Source organism: Anarrhichthys ocellatus, unplaced genomic scaffold (genome assembly GCF_004355925.1).
Source record: "Anarrhichthys ocellatus isolate YVR2014 unplaced genomic scaffold, GSC_Weel_1.0 scaffold15, whole genome shotgun sequence".
In the NCBI taxonomy this organism is placed as follows: domain Eukaryota; kingdom Metazoa; phylum Chordata; class Actinopteri; order Perciformes; family Anarhichadidae; genus Anarrhichthys; species Anarrhichthys ocellatus.
Window position 1 is genome coordinate 9,043,209 of NW_022280045.1, and position 19,992 is coordinate 9,063,200.

The following is a 19,992-nucleotide window of genomic DNA, read 5'->3' on the forward strand; positions in this document are numbered from 1 at the left end:
CCCCCCCCCCCCCCCCCCCCCCCCCCCCCCCCCCTCTCTCATTTCTTTCTCTTTTTTTTTGAACAAATTACCTCCATATGTGTCTGAAGGAGCCCCATGGGGACGGAGCCAAGAAGAATATACTGCTGACGGGAACACAAACATTGACTTCATCAAACATCGTGAGCAGCGTGCTCTGATGCTCTCCACATGCTCACCTGGCACTGGCAGCCATTTGCTAACAGCAACATCTTACCAGCGAAGCTCTTTATCTTTTATCTTTTATCTTTTTATGACACATGTTTAATAATCGGAGATAAGGAGGTGGATGGAGGTTGGTCATGCAGCTTGCCATCACCGTTGAGGTAACATGTCACCACATAGCAGAGGGTTTGTGTTTCCTCAGGCCTTCCCATGATACGGTAATCGAGTGATAATAAACATTTAATGTGTCAATCAAATGTAAATGTTTCGTGAGTACAACGGTGGTGAACGAAATCCCAGAAGCACTCTATAGGGTCTCATGTGTTTTCATTTAGTAACCAGAGAAACGGCGCAGGGGGAAGAATGAGACAGGACAGAAATATTGAGAAAAGAAAAAAAAAGGGAGCGTAGTAGGAAGACGGGGTATAACTTTCCCTGCGTGATTAACTTTAAATCTCAGGTACCGCACTCATTCTCGCTGAAACCTGTATTTCCTTTGGCACCTGGCCAGAGGCTTTTGACCTTGTTCACTTCTCTTTATCATGTCACTCGGCAGGCGCTCGGTTGTGACCTTTAAAGCAATGAATACATGTCTCTGGAGAAAGATCACTTACAGAATGCCTTCACAGGCCTTGCAGAGAAAAATCACCCAATCAACAACAGCTATATTTCACGCAACCATCAATATGTCCGGAGCTGTAAGTGCTGTAAGCTCGGTGCTGACCTCCAACATTAGGAATGTGTGATTCACCAGGGGAGGAGAAGGGTGGACTCTGGTCCTATCTAGCTAACTCCAAGCTGCACTGCAACAGAGCAACAGGTCGATCCGGAGGAATCCTCCTCCCCAGACGTTTAACGCCACAACATGCACGGATAGAGCGAGGGGGAGACATTGTGAAGAATTTGGCAATAACTGCCTTTCTGAGTAGAAGGGGAGCTATGAAACTGCAAGGGGTTTTTATTGTGTAGCATCAGAATTCCAACAAAGTTGACATAAGCCTGAAGAATATTGTGCAATGACACTCTCCAAGTAAAAGTTTTTGAGGGCAAATTTACCCACTAGTTGTGATTCAAAACTGGGATTTTGACTGATCATATTTACTCATAATTGATGATGTTGATGTTGAAAATACCTTTTTCAAATCACGCTAAATTCTGACTTGGCAACATATTTGGCAACAGCAAAAACACCGGCTGCTGCAGGCAGCTGTTTTCAGTGAAAACAATTCGAAAGACTGACTGCACACTTCCTGCTCGGCACCAAACAGCAAGTAGACAAAGTTATAGCTACTCGCTGATGAACATAGTGGAGCATTTAGAGAAGCATTTAGCAGCTGAAGGAAAGCAAAACAGAGCTGGAAACACTCAGTCTTTTAACTAGAGAGTGAATTTTTGACTTATAATTGTCAGATGACCACAAACCTGACTCTAAATGAATGCTAATGTTTCTCCATGTTTAAGTAGACAACCGTTGAATAACATAACTGCAATTAAAACTTCAGTATAGTGTTTTCAGCTTGTTGCATTATCCCCAAGTGGCCAAAAAAAAAATCAATCAATGCAGGTTTAAAAAAGAAGAAGAAGAAGAAGAAGAAGAAGAAGAAGAGGGAACATCGATTGTCATTCTTCAAATGAGATGCAGCATTGATTGAAACACTCACTTCCCCCAGTGGTATCACTGTTGATTGCTATAAGAATGCCTCAATGGAATTTTGTTCTTCAAGGTAACGACGCAAACTGAGGATTTTTTGTATCACATATACAGTGATGGGTTACCAGCATGTGTAATATGCCATGACATGTTGGAGAGGTCTGATGGGGCAGTTAGTGACGTTTCCAAAACAAAGCAATGCATGTGAGTGAAAAAACTACCTGGAAACACTCGGCCGTCAAAGTTAAACACAAGATTAAACAATGTCACATAGTTCAGCAAAGCATACCTGCTTTTATTAGCCTTATATTACATTAGCCTTATATCACAAATTTGCTTAATTAGCTCATTTGTATAGCTATTAATATGAGGCTATATAAATAAGATTTACTTGACTTGCCCATACTTAACTACTTAACCTCTCCACCCCCACTGGTGCTGCTGAAAGTCCATTATTACAAACACATGTTGCATGGAAAACAATGTGAAACCCATCGTGTACAGCAGAATCCAGAAAGATGTAAAATATTCAGTACTATGCCTGTTTATGGAAAGGTATAAAAATGATATAAAATATGTGCTTGATAATATCACAGGTTGGTCAGATGTGTTTGTATGTACACTGGCAGGAGCATTATATAAACACCTATTTATTCTCGTGTACATAACAGTCCCGTCGCTCTTTACCTTTATTTGTTCAGCTTTGTTGTCCCTAGCTGTTATTTAAATTCATGTGTAAGTACATCCAGAGAGATGAAAAATAAACTGAGACAAATTCCTTGTATGTGCACACATACTGAGCAAATACATCCGATTCTGATGAACAATATCTAAATGAACCAGAATCACCAGAATTATTTCATGTGGTGCAATTTGCAATTCGAAGGAAGGAATGGATAGAAGGGGGTTTAAAAAGCTCTTCATTTTGGCACCGGCTGCTTTAGCTCCTCCTAACCCGAGGCGATGGAGACGCCAGAGTGATGCCTGGTCGTTCTCCTGCGCTCCGGGAGGAAAAATCCTGTTTAACGTCTCCACAATAACATTCCCTGGGGTTATTTATTCAGGAATGTTAATGTGCTTGGAATCTACTGGCCCCTGTGGCCTCTGACACAGGCTCCTCTGGGCTTTCCTATCAAGCATTCAATCAGGCCCAGCACAAGCTCTTTGGTGCCGCTGACATCTGTTTAAACAACAAAGATTGATGCAGCAGGAATCTATTGATGACCCTGCAGTCAGACAGCATGGGCTATCTGTTGGTCCACAATATGCATCTCTGTTTTAGCTTTGCCCCAATTGACGTTGCAAATTGCACTTTGATACTGTAAGCTTTCCAGTGGACACTAATGGACTCCATGGTATGCCTCTCACGCACTGTAAACTCTATTTATGTGCCTTCTCAGCTCTGCGATCTGTGTTTTATGTCATGGTTTGAAAACACAACACAATTACAGGATGTAAATGGGCCTCTCCATACATATGAGATCCATTACGTTTCCACACTCATTTAATCTCTCTGTAGGTTCCTAAATAGAAACAGATGCACAGAGCCGCGTGATCGCCTAACTAAAAATTCATGAGCAGCGGGAGTTATTAACTAACTGTTTCTCTTTTAATCTTGGGCCTTTTTGCATAATTTTTAAATATGTCAGTTAGATCCTTAAAGGAACCGTTCAACATTTTCGGTAAATATGCTTTGCGACTAGTAGATTGATACCATTATTTTATTTGTACAGTAAATATGAAGCTAGCAGCTGGCTAACTTAGCTTAGCATAAAGACTGAAAACAGAGGGAAACAGCTAGCCTGGTTCTGTCCAAAGGTAACAAAAACACCTACCAACACTTCTAGCTCTCAAGTTGTTTGTATACTGTACATTTGACAGGTGAAGCTTTCCACACTTGAGAGCTTATTTTTTGGGGGAAACCATTGAGTGATTTCTGGCCTATAATTGTGCTGTAAAGTTCAGGTTGATTGGCTTTGTTTGTACATGAGGGTCTTTCCACAGACCATGTGAACCTGGAGGATTTCCTGGCCCAGTGGCCTCAGGTGTTATGCTGTTTTTCTGACCCTTGACTCGATGCATGCAAACACACACACGCCACACTTCAGGCTTATTCACTGGGGAATTAGGCTAAAATATCTATTCCTCTATTCCCAGGAACATGTTCTCTATGTGTAAGAGACTTCAGGATAAATTCAATCCACGTGAGTGAATGTTGTTTGACGTTCATGTCTCTGCTTTTCATGTGGTTTGGCAAAAAAAAGAAAAAAGTAAGGCAACTCCCCTATTACCCCACATCCTCTTTATGATTCTTAGTAAATCACACTTAACAGCCCTGACAGATGCAGTAAAATCCTATCTGCTCATAATTTAAGCCTTTCAATGACACAATTTGACCATTTTTATAACGTTTGCGTAAGTTTATGATTTCCCTAAAACTGGAAGTAAGAGGCCCCGACTCATAAAAAACATAATTCTTTCTCTGTGTAACATTTTTTATGCTCACCTTCGACCTCATGTCACGCTGACCCCGGGGTTACTCTGAGCTACCCTGAGAACACTTGCTAATACGTGGGTAATGTTTTACGGCCACCCCCCTGGGCTCACAGTACCCAGATTGTTTTATCCTCTCGTCATTCCAACTTCCCACTTGCTTTTTCATTCCATGGACATTACAAGAATGTTGTGTCAAGTCTGACATATTTGCTGTCAGTATTATGCCTCTCTGATGAAATCATGGAATGTGCTCGCAGCAGTAGAGCAAGTTTGTTAAGAAACCTGGAGAATTAATGGCCGAAACTCTCCTATAAAATTACAGAAAAGATTATGATTCATAAGATGAGATGACCTCAGAGTGTTGACTTGGGCTCAGTTTCCAGGGTTTGAAACTTAATCTGTACTCTTAAGAAAACAGAGCTAATGAATGAAATCCCAGAGGAGCGGAAATCAGGCTTGATTGTTCAACCTCTGAGAATGTCATCAAATATCTGAGTGCTTGAATGTCTGCTGCCATCTACAGGTCTTTTCAGAGGAAACAAGCTATTTGATTTGAGTTGGCTGATTCTCCTAAACACATCAACTACCAGATCATGTCAACAGAAGCTGTACATTATGAACAAAGGTCAGAGAGTGTGGCCGAGCAGATGTCTTGTCTCTTACAAAGACCTTTTTATGCTGCAGCAGACAGCGAGTGTGGAGGGAATGTTAATGCTTCATCTTATGTCCATTAGAAATAAAGGGGAATCAATTTAAAGCTTTAACAACAGCTAACATTTCAGATATATTTATGTGCATAAACATTTATTATTTTAGTGGAAGGGAAAGTAATAGTTAGTCTAGCACTAGGACCAAGGGACAAAGTCTATAAAAAGAAGTGGGAAGCTCACCTGGGCTTCTTCCTGCACTTATTAGACTCACCTGTGAGAGCAGCTGAGACCAGCCTTTGTTTGGTGTTTGATTTTGTACGTTCCTTATTTTAAAATATGTTTAAAATCTCAGTCTTAGAGACATTTTAGAACCATGAAATCTTTATTTTAGCTCATATTATTAAATTAAAGATTTGTTGATTAAAAAATGTGTTATTTGTTTGATTCTTCATGTTCGGTGAGGGACTTAAACATGCAGTGATTGCTAAGGCACATCAGCCAAGAAACAAGGTATGCTCAAGCAGATCAGAGATGTTTTAACACTTTAGTCCTTTTAATACAATATTAACATGGTTCTTTATGAATATAGATTTCAGTCACCGATTGGGGGCTTGTGTTCCAGTCTAGCAAGGTGTATAATTTGTTTTTACATTACATATGTTTTGTAAAATGTTTCTTGTAAAGGTTCCCTTTGTCTACCAAAGTGCTCCTGTTTCTATTAGATTTTAATCGAAGACACTATGAGAGCAGCCAACAATTTTCTTCAGACCTATTCCCTTTTAGTGTGCCGTTAGCTAATCAATTAGATGAGCCAGTTTTATTTGTTCTTGTGGGGCTTTCAGCTGTGTTAAGGGGGGGGGCTGAGTATGGTATTGGAGTAGCCATCTTGATGATTTCTTATTTCTTAAATTATATTTAAGTATATATATAAATCCTACTTCCTGCTGCAGTCTTATACTGGTCTCCACATAGCAGCTCCAGTGAAATGAACCAGGGGATTCTGTTGCACAGTTGAGATTTAAAGGTGACTGAACTGAGTTTAGCCTCTAAAGTCTAAAGGGAGGCAAGGCGATAGGCTAGTAATATTTCATCTTCTAAGTCGCACGAGAGATGGAGATTCATTCATTGAAACATGGTTCTACCCTCCTTTGTATTTGTGTTGTAATTAGTTGCTGTCTCTTATTTGTTGTGTTAATATTTGTTTTGTGGGACAGCTACTACTGTGTGCTATTTGTTGTGTATGATGTCAATTATTTACAAACTTGACACGAAGATATTTAGTGTTTTTCTGAGCTTCCTCCCAACTGCAGTGTGTATGTTGTGAGACTTATGCTTAATGGTATGTCCATTGCATAATTATATATGTTAATTACATTCTCTTTAAAACAGTTGGCAATGTTGGAGCTTGCTGATTCTCAGTCAAAGCCACTTGGCTGATAACAGCTTACACAAACGTCTCCACCAGTCTGTGTTGCATGCAGCGGTGTTTGTCTCCCTCTAACAGTGGCCAGTGGTAAAACCCTCAAAGTTTTCTCCCACAGTCTCAAAGATGCCTCCCACAGTCTGACTTTTTCACATAAAACTAACTTTGCCCTCTGAAGTCACAGCTTAGTTTTCTGTAAACTGATGAAGCATCATAAACTTATTTTCAGTCATGCATTCTGCTAGTTGCTTTATCTTTTTTCTCAGACTGCCGCTGTCATCTATTTGTATTATATACTCCTTTGACAATGCACTTAATGCACAACTGGTCTTATCCTCAATCATTAAGGATGCAGGAACCTCCCATAACCGTTGCCCTGATTTTGAAAGGCATCAATATGGGGCAAGATGACGGATGAATAAAAATAAATCATCTATTTGAGTGTGTGGCAGATGTTAGCTTGCTAACTATTTGTCCCGTCTCCGTGTCTAAAAGTGGACTGTACAACAGCACAGACCTGTTTCTTATAGGCCTACAGAATATCTTTGAGGGACAGTTCACCCCAAAATCAAAAATACCATAGATGAAACTGCTCACAACAAGGCCTGTGGATTATTTTGACTAACTGGGTCATGATTTCTGGAAAGATACATTGCTGTTGAGTTTGTGAAATGTTATTTGGCGCTTTGAACGCCACAAGCCGAGTGCCATATAGTCCCATTAAATAACTTACTCCAAAACAATATTGATTGATAAATAGCACATGTAAGAGGAAAAGTATGTATTTTGGATTTTAGGAGAATCGTCCCTTTTAAGCACTTCCACAATATGATCCAAATTGTCTCAAAACACATTTTTACATGGCAATACAATATATATTTTTGCCATTGCCTGCATCTACTGTACAGCCAAACCATCTGGGCTTTTAAAAATACATACCACTTTTCTTTGTCAATTAAACTTATTTGAACAAGTAGATATCTACATTTTAAAACAAAAACCTTAATCACCATAATACTCCCAAATGAATGAACAAACACAGAGGTTGACATGAGGACATTTAAATTTGATCCCAGGAAAAGTTACTCAGGGAGAGATTTAGTTAGTTAGGCCTATGCATATCCTAAATTACATTTTATACAACTACGGGTTTACCGCCTTTAGTTACATGCTGATGGTTTTAATATGTAGGCACTAACCTACATAATCAATTATAAGTAATACATAGCCCTACTCTGTCTGGAATCAAGGTTAAACATATAAAGAAGGCTAATAAAGAGATTGTTACAGATTTAACGTGCGCTTCACATCACAAGCAGCTTGGTGCGCACAGGTGTTGCCTCTTCACGTGACTGTATGGAACTCACACCATTGTTTGAGGACTACACAAAGAGCATTTCCACTTTCCAGCAACACATTCTGTACTACACACCATCAATACCTCAGCAGCATGAATGGCGACAGCATGTCAGCAGGTACAGGTGATCTGTCGTTCCAGCGTTTTCACGGCTCGATCTGCGCCTCTGTGGCACGTTTGTCATTCCTGATCACGGTTTGTTGTTGAGTGTTCAGGAATATAACGTGTGGGACTTTGCTGTAAGTGTGGGAGATTTATGATTGCGCGGTTTCCCCGCTGTCGAGTCTTAACTTCTCAGAGTGGAATTTGGAAAGTGACTTTACGCACAAGCTCTTCTCCATAAAAAAAACACCCATCGGAGGACTTGGAAGTAAAATACGGCGCGGTGGGATGGCAGAGGAACTCCTCAACGATTCCTTCCCAGATCTGACAGAAGTGGAAAATAAGGTTGGGATGAAAACACCGGAAAGTCTTCTGATTTGGATGAGGGATGCTGTGGACTGCGAAGATGGTTGGAGGTCTGATGTGGTCGACAGGGGAGACCGCAGCTCTGCCTTCAGCGATAGCTTTTCTGTCAAAATAAGCATTTTAAAACAAGAGATGGTAAAGACTCCGATTCTGTTCTCAGCATTGAATCTATCATAGACGATATGTAATTATGCATTTACCTAACTGGACAAAATCTTCTGTTTTGTGGTTTGTACTGCCTGAGTGCGCCTGCATGCCTGCCTGCGTATCGTTCCATGTTTGGCAACTTGCACAACTTGTTTCAGGAATAACTCCTCTGTTTATTCTGATGACAGACGAATGTTTTTCTCTGAACTGCAGAAATGTAAAAACCACTGCTTTCATTTCGGAGCCACTTCACCTGCGTATTATTTATTTCTGATGACAGACAGTGTCACCTGTCTCTTCACCACACCCTTCACCTGGCGTCTCTCTCATTCCTCTCAATTAATTTCACACATTCTGTTGGGATTCCTCTGGTCATTCTCTGAACACCTTTTCACCTTAAGTTCCTCCAACATACTTCTAATTTATTTTGCTCTTTTGTTGTGCTTTATGCTTTGTTGTCAAATGAGTACACAAGCAAGGGCCTCACTAGTGAGTGTGTGTGTATGATTTATGTCTGATGGCCTCTGAGAGAGGTTAAATACACACCTCTCTCTCCCATTACACATGCCTGCAGTGCACACACACACACACACACACACACACACACACACACACACACATATCAAGTTCCCTGATATATACTTGCATCACACTTATCTAACTCCTCTCTATTCTTGCAGAGGTGGCTGCGTTCTGCCGATGTGAAGATTCTGCGCCAGCTGGTGGCCGTTCAGGAGGGTATTGAGGCCATGCGTTGGCTGATGGAGGAGCGGGGGGCCTTAGCCAGCCGTGGCAGCAGCTTGACAAGCAGCCTGAGCAGCCTGGTGACTGTGGAGGAGCACGGGCTCTCGATGCCCCCTTGCAGGTACAGTACAGTTTAGGTTTGGCAGGTGTACAGGCACCTGTTCTGATTGAAGATGTGCGCTATTTAAAATGTTTAAGCTAATAGATTATCTTTGCGTTCCAATACCCAGACTGCCATACTATTTAGTATGCCAGAAAAAAAGATTTAGTATGTCCCAATACATAGTATATCAAATACAGTATGTCCTACTTAATCCGGTTGTATTCAGTATGCAAGCCAACATGCTTTTCTGGCCAACAATCGTCGCGGAATATATATGAGCAAGATGGTCAAAGTTCAAGGTACCATGTTATGATGAAGTAGTATTTACCAATTGAATGCATACTGCATGCACTACGTTCGTACTTTGTCAAGGCATTGTAGTGTATAGTACTCTTAAAAGAAAAAGTAAGCAATTTGCAACCCAGTGCAGATATACAAAAAAGTGCATTAAACAGAGTCATGCCATGGCCAAAATCTTACCAAACTATTGGTGTCTTCAATGCCACCAGGGGCATTTGCATTGACGAAAGTGTGCAATACGACAATATATGCAGATAAGTGACCTATAAACACAAATTGTATTATAAACTTCAGAGTTATCATATTTGGCATGTTCAGTGTTCAAAAGAGAATATGTCAGAGAATTGTCATTAAAATCATGTACTTGATAGCCTACAAACTGCTGTTAGAATACACAAACCAGCAGTGTGGTTAAACTCTTGAACTTCGCAGTGTACATTCAAAAAACAACTTCAAATCTAAAACAAAAAAATCAAAAATGTACATCACTGCTCCATTTTGTGTGTCAGTCAGATTCAGAATTTCAGCAAAAACTTGAAGAAGCTTAGATACCTGAGACGTGCATGATTTAGATTTAGATCGGTTTTAGGGCTCAGGCTTCATATGTGGCTTAGTATTTTATATTATTGCTCCCACAGAGAATGTCAGAGTCCAACTCAGGATTTGACTGAAAACTCTGGTGAAGAATCAGCGGATCACCCACCACACGCTGATGATGGTGAATCAAACCACAAGAGCTACTTTGACATGCCGATCCCAGAGTCTGAGGAAAGACCTCCGAGTCCTTCCACCTTCAAGTTTGAAGTTAGTCGTTCCGCACATGGCAGCCGTGGTCGGTCATTATCTGGTCTTGCCAACTGTTTGGTTGTTGACAAATCAGAAAAGTCCCAACCACAGGACTCGGATGTAGCTCCATTACAAGACATCAAAGGCGATGCTGGCACCATCAGAAGAGCTCTCCTCAGATCTAACAGGGCAAGAAGAAAAATTAATAATTTTTCCCTCACTAAACAGTCAGGAGAGACACAGACGGAGCACCAAACTCAGGAGAGTTTCAGAGCCCTGCAGCACAATACGATGGAAGAGGAAGAGAGTGCGCCTAACAGAGACTCGGCTTTGCTGGGCTATGATGCTCAGTGGTGCTGGGTGGAGTCACAGGACGATGTAATGTTTCTATGATCTTCTATAAAGCAACATTTGAATGTATGATGTTTGGTTTGAAGCTATTCCCCTCAACAGTTTACTGCCAGTAATGCAATGGGATTTAAAATGCACTTTGACACTGATGAATGAATGATGAATGATGCTTGAAGATGAATGGGCCCCTTTCTCTTTTTCAGTACTCATTTGCTTTTTACATTAGGATGTACAGTGTTTAGTGTGTGTATTTTAGGTGTTCCAAGAGACAAAAAACACTTTTATTAACAATTAAGGACATTGTAAATATGAGGAAGCTCTACTAAGAAATATCTAAAAATGTTATGTCCTTGTCTAATACATGTTTTACACACGGGTGACTTGAATTGCAGAGATACTGATCATGAACTCTGTTTTTCTTTCTTTTTCATTTAAACTGAATTTCATTTGATTGTCTTATCTTATTCATAATAATAGCTTATATCTCATATATTGTCCAGTCTCTCTGACCTCTTTCACAGTTGTGGATATAAGGCAATTAACCTGTGAAGATTTAAAAGATGGTGCCATTGTTCTGCTGCAATGATGAGCCTAATATGTCGGTTGGTAATAAACAAGACAAAAGGAGTCTTTATTAATGCTCTTGCTCATCTCACAACCCAAACAGCAGAGAAGTATGAATGCTGAATGAATGTGTGTTATGTGTAAACATGAAATTCATTATAATGTAACAGTAAACTAATTTAAAAATGGACATTAGTGATGGTGAAATAAGTCCTAATCATGAAAGCTATATAGGCCTACACATTAATATGAAGGCATTTCAGAACTGTTTCAATAAGACAGTGTTGCCTTCCATGGTTCTCTTAAACTTCTACTTTTAAACATTACCATTATAATTAACACTCGCGCTGCATTCATGGACTAATGTGTGTTGCACCTTATTCACTGCTGTGCATTATGTTTTGCGTCAACAAAAAGTTGTCGTTTATGTCAATTAACAATATTTAAAAATTATCTATTTTAAAATTACACAAATTATCAATGAAATGGCATTTTGTTCTCCGTCGTTCATGTGAATGATGGTCAGTTTTCCGACGGCCTCAAAGGCAGCACGTGACGTCATGTATTTACATAGAAATCCAGGAAGTGCTGTGCATGGACAACGACTTCTCCTCAGCGATAGATTGGTGTGACGTTACAGGTGGTTAAAGGACGATGTAATGGTTCAGACACTCGTGAAGGAAACATGGAGTTTTGTTTTCTATGCGGTCTCCTTCTCGTTGCCCTGACGACTCGGACGTTAGCAGACGGTGAGTGTTGTTCAGCACGAGAGACGAAGACAGAGCTAACTGGTCCTAGCATGTTTGCTAACTGTCTCGACATGCGAGTTTACCTGAAGAAACGTTTTAGTCCTCTCATTTAGTGTCTAATATTGTCAGTTGTGCTCTTTCTTTCTCTCATCTCTTCATCTCTCTGGCTAAATTTCCCCAGTGTGTTGTTTTTAATTAAAATAATATTTTGTATCATTAATTGTCTTGTATTTACAAACTACTAACTTACTGACGAATACAATATGTATATCGGAGTACTACAAGCAGTAAAACTGTGTCTGTGCCCTTTCATACAATGAACTCTTATCCCCTGAAGATGGACAGGTGACATTTGTCTCCGAGCTCTCGTCCAAACCGGCTCAGAAGTTGTCCAAGTATGGCTGGTACGGGAACGTGAGGCTGCAGAGGTTTCACATACCAGAGGAAACGGCCATCGCTCGCTGGCTCTTCTCCGTCACCAAGGGCCACACCTTCCACTGTGGACAGCACAATGTCACCATGTGAGATCATGACAACGTCTGCCCACTTTCTACTGTGATTTATTCTACTGTACTCTACTGTTGTGACTCTTCTTCATCTCTTTTTACTGCCGACGCTTTTATTTTGTTCTTTGAAACTTATTTTGAATCTCTCTCCCTCTCTCTGTCTCTCTCTCATAGCCATATTCGGTATGGTGCCCCTCCAGTGATAAACCCAACAGGGACGGTGTTTCCCAACGCTACACTATGGAGCCCCTGTCTGTCTCTGATCCTACCGGTAACTTCACAAAGCTCCACGACCTTCAACCTCTCCAATCCTGCTCCCGGTGATTGGTACGTTGGGGCCCACTTGCCTGAAGATGATGGCCGCATCGAGCAGAAGGTTTGTGTAGAGCCGTATACAGTATGTGCTTTTCACTTTTTGTAACTGTTTTTGTTGTTATGAGTCCTGATGAAGATTTCTTTCCTCTGGACATATGCATACAAACAGTCCTCATTTAAAGTGCTGCAATTTTCAAGAGGACCGTTTTGAAGAAAGATGAGATCACTTATTTTTCACGTCAACTTCATCTCTCCATCATATTTGTCTAAAAAAGACATTTGTTTTTAATTGAAAGGCCAAGATAAAGTGTCAATATTCATATCATGCTCTACTTGTAAATTATCCTTTTACCCCGACCTGTTCCACTGGAGCAGGAGGTCGGTTAATTGTTGCTTACGTAAAGTAGCTGAATCACATTCTTCTGCTTCTTCTCTTTCTGGCCTCCGTTCATGTTTCATAATTTCAGCAGGTAGTGCCGGCTTATTTACCAAACGGCTGGCCTTGAAAGAAACTTCCTACTTACATTTGATCTTATACGTATCTCTGTAATTGTATTTTTTGTGTGTATTTGTCCCCCATTGTTCTACATTGTTTTATTTAATTTTTTTTGTCTTTCTCTCTCTTAGGGCTTTCCGTCTTGCTCGTACTTCTTCCAGCCTCAGCTATCAATCAGGAGAGCGGTGGACACGCCCATTTTACCGCAGGGCACATTCCTCCAGCAGACCACAGCTCCTGACAGACCTGCCCGCCTTAAGTAAGAACTGTCCGTGTGTGCATTTATTCCTCTTATCAGTCTGTAAAAGTCCAGTTGATTTATTTGTGTCTGTCTCAGGTTGTACGTTCCACAGTTTGCGTCCTCTCTCTACGTCTCTGTGGCCGACTGTTCGTCAGAGGATGGGGCCGACGGTGGAAACTGTTCGCTGGTCCTCAGGCTCGGCTCTACCTCTCTACAGAACCGCCCGGTAACGGTGAACTGCTCAGGGATCGGCTGCTCTGCTGCTCTTTCTAACCCACCTTGGGATACCTGGGTACGAGTTGTCGTGGAGAGCGGCTTAGACAACCGTACTGTGAGCTTTAGTATCGTCTCAAACACCACAGGTGAACACAGATGCACAGACTTCTGTAAACAAACATTCCACACACTATGTCTCTGTTCTACTCCACTGCCAGTGTGTGATAATTATTTTTAAATATGTGTCTCCCTCAGTGGGGTGCAAGCCAAAAAGCGTCGGCCTCAAAGTAGATGATGACCTCAACATGCTCCGAGGCAACCGCAGCTTCACCAACTCAACATCAGCTGGCAACGACTCCCTCATTACAGACGCAGTCACCTTAAGCAACGACTCAGCATCCCTGTTCACCCCGTCGTCGGCGTGTGTGTGGAGCATCCCGGTGCTCTACGAGGAGGTAGACGTCCTGTCGCTCCGATTCACTCCGGCCAGTGGACCCAACATCAGCGTCACGGATACACACCCCACGCTGCTCACCTACCCGCTGTACACACACGCCACCGGGGGTACACTCAACCTACAGCTCACACTCAACTCTGTGAGTACTGGTGAAAGACTACACATTCACTCATACACTATCCTGATAAAAGCCTGTTAGATTTGAGAGTGTCAGGGTTAAGCTTACGTGCTGTTTGTGTGTGTGTGTAGACTAATGTAACCCTGGGAAACACTAGCAGCAGTGTGGTGGCCTGTCTCTCTCCATGGGCTCCGGTCCTCGAACTCAACGACTCTCAACCCTGTCGCACAGGTAGCGCAGATACCCAGAATGATTCTTTCACTTTTACACTTAGGAATTGATGCATTAGACACCTGGAAATACCTGCAGCAGCTTCATGATTCAGGTAAAATTAAGATAGAATAGCAGAAAATAGGGTTGTAGGATTGATGATGAATAACACACTCGGAGTAGCAAACAAGTACAAGTTAAAATATACATTTATGAAATAGGAATGTCAACATTTCAAAGGTGTTTTCCTGCCTTGTGCTAAGGGCATGCCTAGATAGGTACCAACTTTGCTATGACTTAGAAATAGTTACGGTAGAACTTCTAAGCTCTTATTAGGAAATAGGTCTCATTGAACCCTGTAGACAAAAATATATTGTAAAGCTTGACTTTGCATTCTGAAAATACAGTTTGGAAACTGTGTGTGTGTGTGTGTGTGTGTGTGTGTATGTGTGTGTGTGTGTGTGTGTGTGTGTGTGTGTCTGCGTCTGCAGCTTTGTTTGGAGGGTACAGTGTTCAAGTGAATGCCAGCGTTCCCAAAGCTGTGGTCCGGCTGCCTTTTCCTCAGTCAACAACATGGTACCTCACCCTGCAGCTTACATGCAACAGGTAACACATGCTAATGCTGCATTTCTATCTGCGTCTAAAAATGTGTATCTTGAATATCTTCTACATATTTTCTGCACCTATGACGGATCGGGATAACACTACTCTCAACAGACAATGGATGTTTTTTTAAATTCACACACGTATAGTAAATTCACCTATATGTGCTAAATGTTGGGAATTAAAGTGCATAAAACTAGGTTGTGTAGCGAAGGCATTTGTGACTGGCCGTGTGTTTTAATATGTTAAGTGTGTGTGTGTTTCTTGCAGCAGTGACTGTGGCAATATATCATTGGTGTCTGTGGTCCCGGAGGTGTTTATCAGTGCCTGTGTAGAGGACTGTGGTACATATGGTGAATGTAGACTAATGAGATCCTACAGCTACCTGTACGCTGCCTGTGTCTGCAAGGCTGGTAAGACTCACTCACTCACTCACTCACTCTCACACAAAGATACTTTTCTTTGACTTAAATAACTGAAGTAACTCTCTTTGCTTAACCTAAAATAAGAAGTGTCCTTACTGTATCCTTTCTTGTAATTTACTGATTAATTCCGCTGTGTGTTTATTTAGATTTCACTGAGAGTGTGTGCGCGTGTGTGGGTGCGTGTGTGTGCATGTGTGTGTGTGTTTGCAGGCTGGAGCGGTTGGGGCTGCACTGATAACTCCACAGCTCAGTCGTACCGTCGCCAGTTGACGGCTACTCTGCTGCTCACGCTCAGTAACCTGTCCTTCCTGCCTGCCATGGTGGTGGCCATCAAACGCTGCTACATCACTGAGGCCTCCGTCTACCTTTTCACAATGTTCTTCTCTACGGTAACGCACACACACACATGCATACATAGCCATGTTTCTAGAGTACTGTTCATCTTCTATAAGTATAACGTTATGTAAGCGGGAAGGATCTCTTCTGAGTTTACCTTCCGGCTGTCATTTACGTCCATTAAAGGTGATGTTTTTGCCAGTGACAGGTTCTGATAGTTATTAGTACAGAGTCTGACTTTATGGAAAGAGACTGAGAAGTCTCATTCTGAACGAGGTGACTTTTTGCTGGAAGACAACAGTAGAAACACGAGTGTTCTGTACAGAAAGCGTTTATTGTTATCCAAAAGATTTTTAAAGGAATGGCTTAACATTTAGATGATTTCAACAATGGGGATGAGGTGTTTTGAATCCGATGGCGCCCGTATTTATTTGAGCCGGAGTACACGGATGAAGAGCTCCACCAAATTTAGGAGGGTAGGAGAGGGGAAGAGCTGAAAACAGACAGAGGGTGAACCAGCTGCTGCGGGGCCATGAAGCTCTGGGACACTATGAGGCCCACTGAGGAAGAGGGTGGGATATTCAGATTTCACAAAAACAGTTCTCTTTGAACGGGACTTAGACACAATAACAAACAGAACGGATCAAGATAAAGATAAGGAAACGTTTTATTTTTAATGTTGACAGACACTTAGACTCAGATTTGTATTATGGCAGTGGCAAAAACAAGCACTTTTAGTGAACGTGGCGTTTAGGTAACTCACTTTAGTAGAAATGCTGACAGAGCGTGTCTGTTTACTATGTATTGCTATTAATAGAGTTGTTGGGTAGAGCCTGTGATGGCAGATGACTTCAGTTAAAATCTAGATCAATCCAGATCACACAACGCACACATTTTAAGCATTTTTCCCATTCTGGATTAAGCTGAGTTATATTAGTCCTTATGGGCACATCACATCTATATGCATGTGTTATATGTGACTGTGGGGAAGGAGAGCCTTAGTTCTGATTAAGGCAGTTTTGTAGCATTCAGAGTAATGTGTGTGTTTTTTCCTCCTTTTCATATTGTAGTTTTACCATGCCTGTGACCAGCCGGGTGTAGCAGTAATGTGCATAATGGACTACGATACCCTACAATATTGTGACTTCCTGGGGTCGGTCTGTTCCATCTGGGTCACCATCCTGTGCATGGCTCGCATCAGAGACACATTCAAATATGTAAGACGCTGACTATTGCCTATTTTCACACTGAACTTAAAATGAATACATTTGAAGTGCTATGATTTGTTCGTAATCGTCTTTCTCTTGTGTATGCAGACTCTGTTCATGCTCGGGGCTCTGCTCATAGCCATGTCGATGCAGCTGGACCGCAAAGGCCTGTGGAACCTGTTGGGTCCCGTCATCTTTGCCATACTGTGCATGGTCACTGCCTGGGTGAGACATCCAATAAAAGGAGTTCATGAAACAGTATCTGATGGGAATATGCTGCTGACTTCCTCGTTGATAAGAAAAACTAGGCGGTCACACAATGTGGAGAAAAGAAAGATTGTGAATAAAACAATGAACTTGTGCTGAATCCAGTTTCTTCTTTGTTTACAGGTGTACCGAGGAGTGCAGCGACGTCATTGTTACCCGCCTTCGTGGAGACGCTGGGTCCTCTTCCTGATCCCCGGGGCAGTCTGTGCCCTCGTCGGGGTATGTTTGTACATCTTCACTGAGACAGAGGGCAACTACTACTACACACACTCGCTGTGGCACATCCTGGTGGCCAGCTGCGTGGTGTTCCTGCTGCCGCCGAAGGAGAAGAACAGGGAGGCGTTGGGCTGGAGCCGGGGCTGGAGCTGGGGCTGGAGCTGGAGACCCCGGGTTTGTGGGTACACTCTCTGTCAGAGCGAGAAGGATGAACTCTACACTGTCACATAGTAGGACAGGAGATGCTGTAAGGAAGCAAAGTGCACTGCAAACTGCAAACATTCACATAAGGTAAAAAGATATCAAGACTCTGACTCTTCAAAGTTTCTTAATATCTTGAATAAAACATTTAAAAATCAAATTTAGACCTATGTTCTCATAGGTCTACTATTTTCATGTTCACATTTACAGATGGTTTGAAACTCTTCTTATATTTGAATGAAAAAGATCTGTAAAAGTCTAATACACACACACCATTTAATCCAAATCAAATCTGCTGAAACCTTGAAGGTGGTCCATTCCACAAGCTGCAGTATGAACATTAAAACCTCCAGGTAGCAAACCACCTGACCTTTGACCTCATGACCAGAGGCCTGTACTATGAAGCGAGTTCAACGTACCGCGTTACCGCTCAGCGGCGGTCATCAGCTCGGTAAATCAACCCAGGGTTCATCAATCTGGCTCTGAGTGCGTTCACACAATCCCCAAACATGGACAAGTCTGTTGTTAGTCGAGCGGCACATTTTACAAACTATAATATTCGACAAATACGAATACTTCCAGGCTAAAAGCAACACGGTTGCAGCTGCAAAACACAGGAAGAACAGCCGGCAAACAAATCGCTGACTATGTGAATGTGTAGATTTACAGGCTGAACTGAATACACAAATGTAATGATAGTCCGATCTATCGTCTCGATGGGGCAGTGATATTATAAGCCTTTTAATTTACGCATTCACGCCTGTCAGTCTCCACTCGTACATGCATCGTCTCTTTTCAAAATAAACTTGCGTCTTCACAGGAAGTGAGGTCTAGGCAACAAAACAAAAGGTTGGGTTTAGCATAAGAGCATGGTTGATGTTGACTTTACTGACAAATGACTCGCGTGACAAAATGTCAACGTATACTTTTAACTTCGCACTCTAACAGCGGCCTGTGTCTGTTGGTTTGAACCTGAAGTTACCTCGCTCTTCGTAGTACAGGGCCCTGGTATTTGTACATATTGTGTATGTCCATGTAGGCGATGAAATCGATGTTTGAAATATTTATAAGGAATCTCACTTTGTGGAGCTACTTTTAATCTTTATATTCAGATTATCATTGAGTCCACTGATAAAATATATAATATTTATAGTCGATGTAAACACTCCTCTCATTCTTGGATCTTCTTGAATTCAGTGCAAAAAAAATTTGATTTGAAAACTATTTCGACTTTTTGATCCATTTGCCATGGATGCTTGATTATTAATATTAACTGCCATGTAGTTCAAACAACCTTTCAAATGGTTTGGCTTTGTTCTTTCTACCATATTACATGGTCTTCATCAGCCAATGAAATGAGCTTGTTATCCTCAAAGCGTAATTGCAGAACAGCTTGATAGATTACTGACCACGTGTATCATGCCTTCCCACAATCCACCTCTTTACGTACTGTAGGCCTGTAGTAGATGGCCCGATGTTATGTCCACCTTTCTTTTCTTGTCTGCTCTCTGATCATCTCCTGCTCTAAAATTATTACTTTTTACCGACATTCATCCTGAAGCACTTTTATGATTTAAAAAGCTAACTCCGCTATGTAATGTACAAAGCCCATATGTATACGAGTGGCCACTATGAATGTATATTCAGATTGCTGTGTCCAGTGCCTCCTCTTGTCTTTATCTTTCTGTAAACGAGTGCTCTGTATGAATGTGTGTTTTGTCTGTTGCACCAGTGAAGCTACTGAGCACTTTCCATACTTTATTTAATGTAAGACGTATGAAATATGTGTTCTAAGCGTCCCATGTATTGATGATTTTCTCATTATGATTTTGCACAGGTTCAAATTGAACGCTTCTGGCACACTTGCATAGCCTTCCTTTCTTTGAAATATTGTGTTTCACTCTTGTATGAGAGCGTGTGAATCACCTGTTTTAGTTGTCACATTTAATTAAGAGTATGAAAGGCATTCTACCACAACACACTGGAGCTCTCATAGGATGAAGAAATGTGATGTTCGATGTAAAACATGATTTTACTTCCTTTATTGGTCTACTACTTTATCCAAAGAGCATTTGGTCCATCAAAAATAAATCTGTGGTATAAAGAGAACGGTTTCATGATTTTTGTTTTTTTCCTCAGGCGCACACACACTCTTGTCAAGCAATGAGAGTGGATGGGGCAATGGAGGAAAGCGGATTATCATAA

General features: G+C 41.5%; 2 protein-coding genes across 2 annotated transcripts; both read left to right on the forward strand.

Annotated features, from left to right (window-relative positions):
* The first annotated feature begins 8,150 nt into the window (after positions 1–8,150).
* LOC116387630 (leucine rich adaptor protein 1-like) lies at positions 8,151–10,701 on the forward strand. The gene is made up of 4 exons (XM_031854891.1): positions 8,151–8,207; positions 9,056–9,240; positions 10,161–10,326; positions 10,537–10,701. The coding sequence occupies exons 1-4, from the start codon at positions 8,151–8,153 to the stop codon at positions 10,699–10,701; spliced, it is 573 nt and encodes a 190-aa protein (XP_031710751.1).
* Positions 10,702–11,809: 1,108 nt separating this feature from the next.
* pgap6 (post-glycosylphosphatidylinositol attachment to proteins 6) lies at positions 11,810–19,896 on the forward strand. The gene is made up of 13 exons (XM_031854760.1): positions 11,810–11,972; positions 12,310–12,493; positions 12,653–12,854; positions 13,421–13,548; positions 13,627–13,892; positions 14,002–14,342; positions 14,453–14,552; positions 15,023–15,137; positions 15,405–15,547; positions 15,770–15,948; positions 16,966–17,112; positions 17,212–17,328; positions 17,494–19,896. Exons 1-13 carry the CDS (start codon positions 11,909–11,911, stop codon positions 17,815–17,817), a joined length of 2,310 nt encoding a protein of 769 aa, XP_031710620.1. The 5' UTR covers positions 11,810–11,908; the 3' UTR covers positions 17,818–19,896.
* Positions 19,897–19,992: the final 96 nt, after the last annotated feature.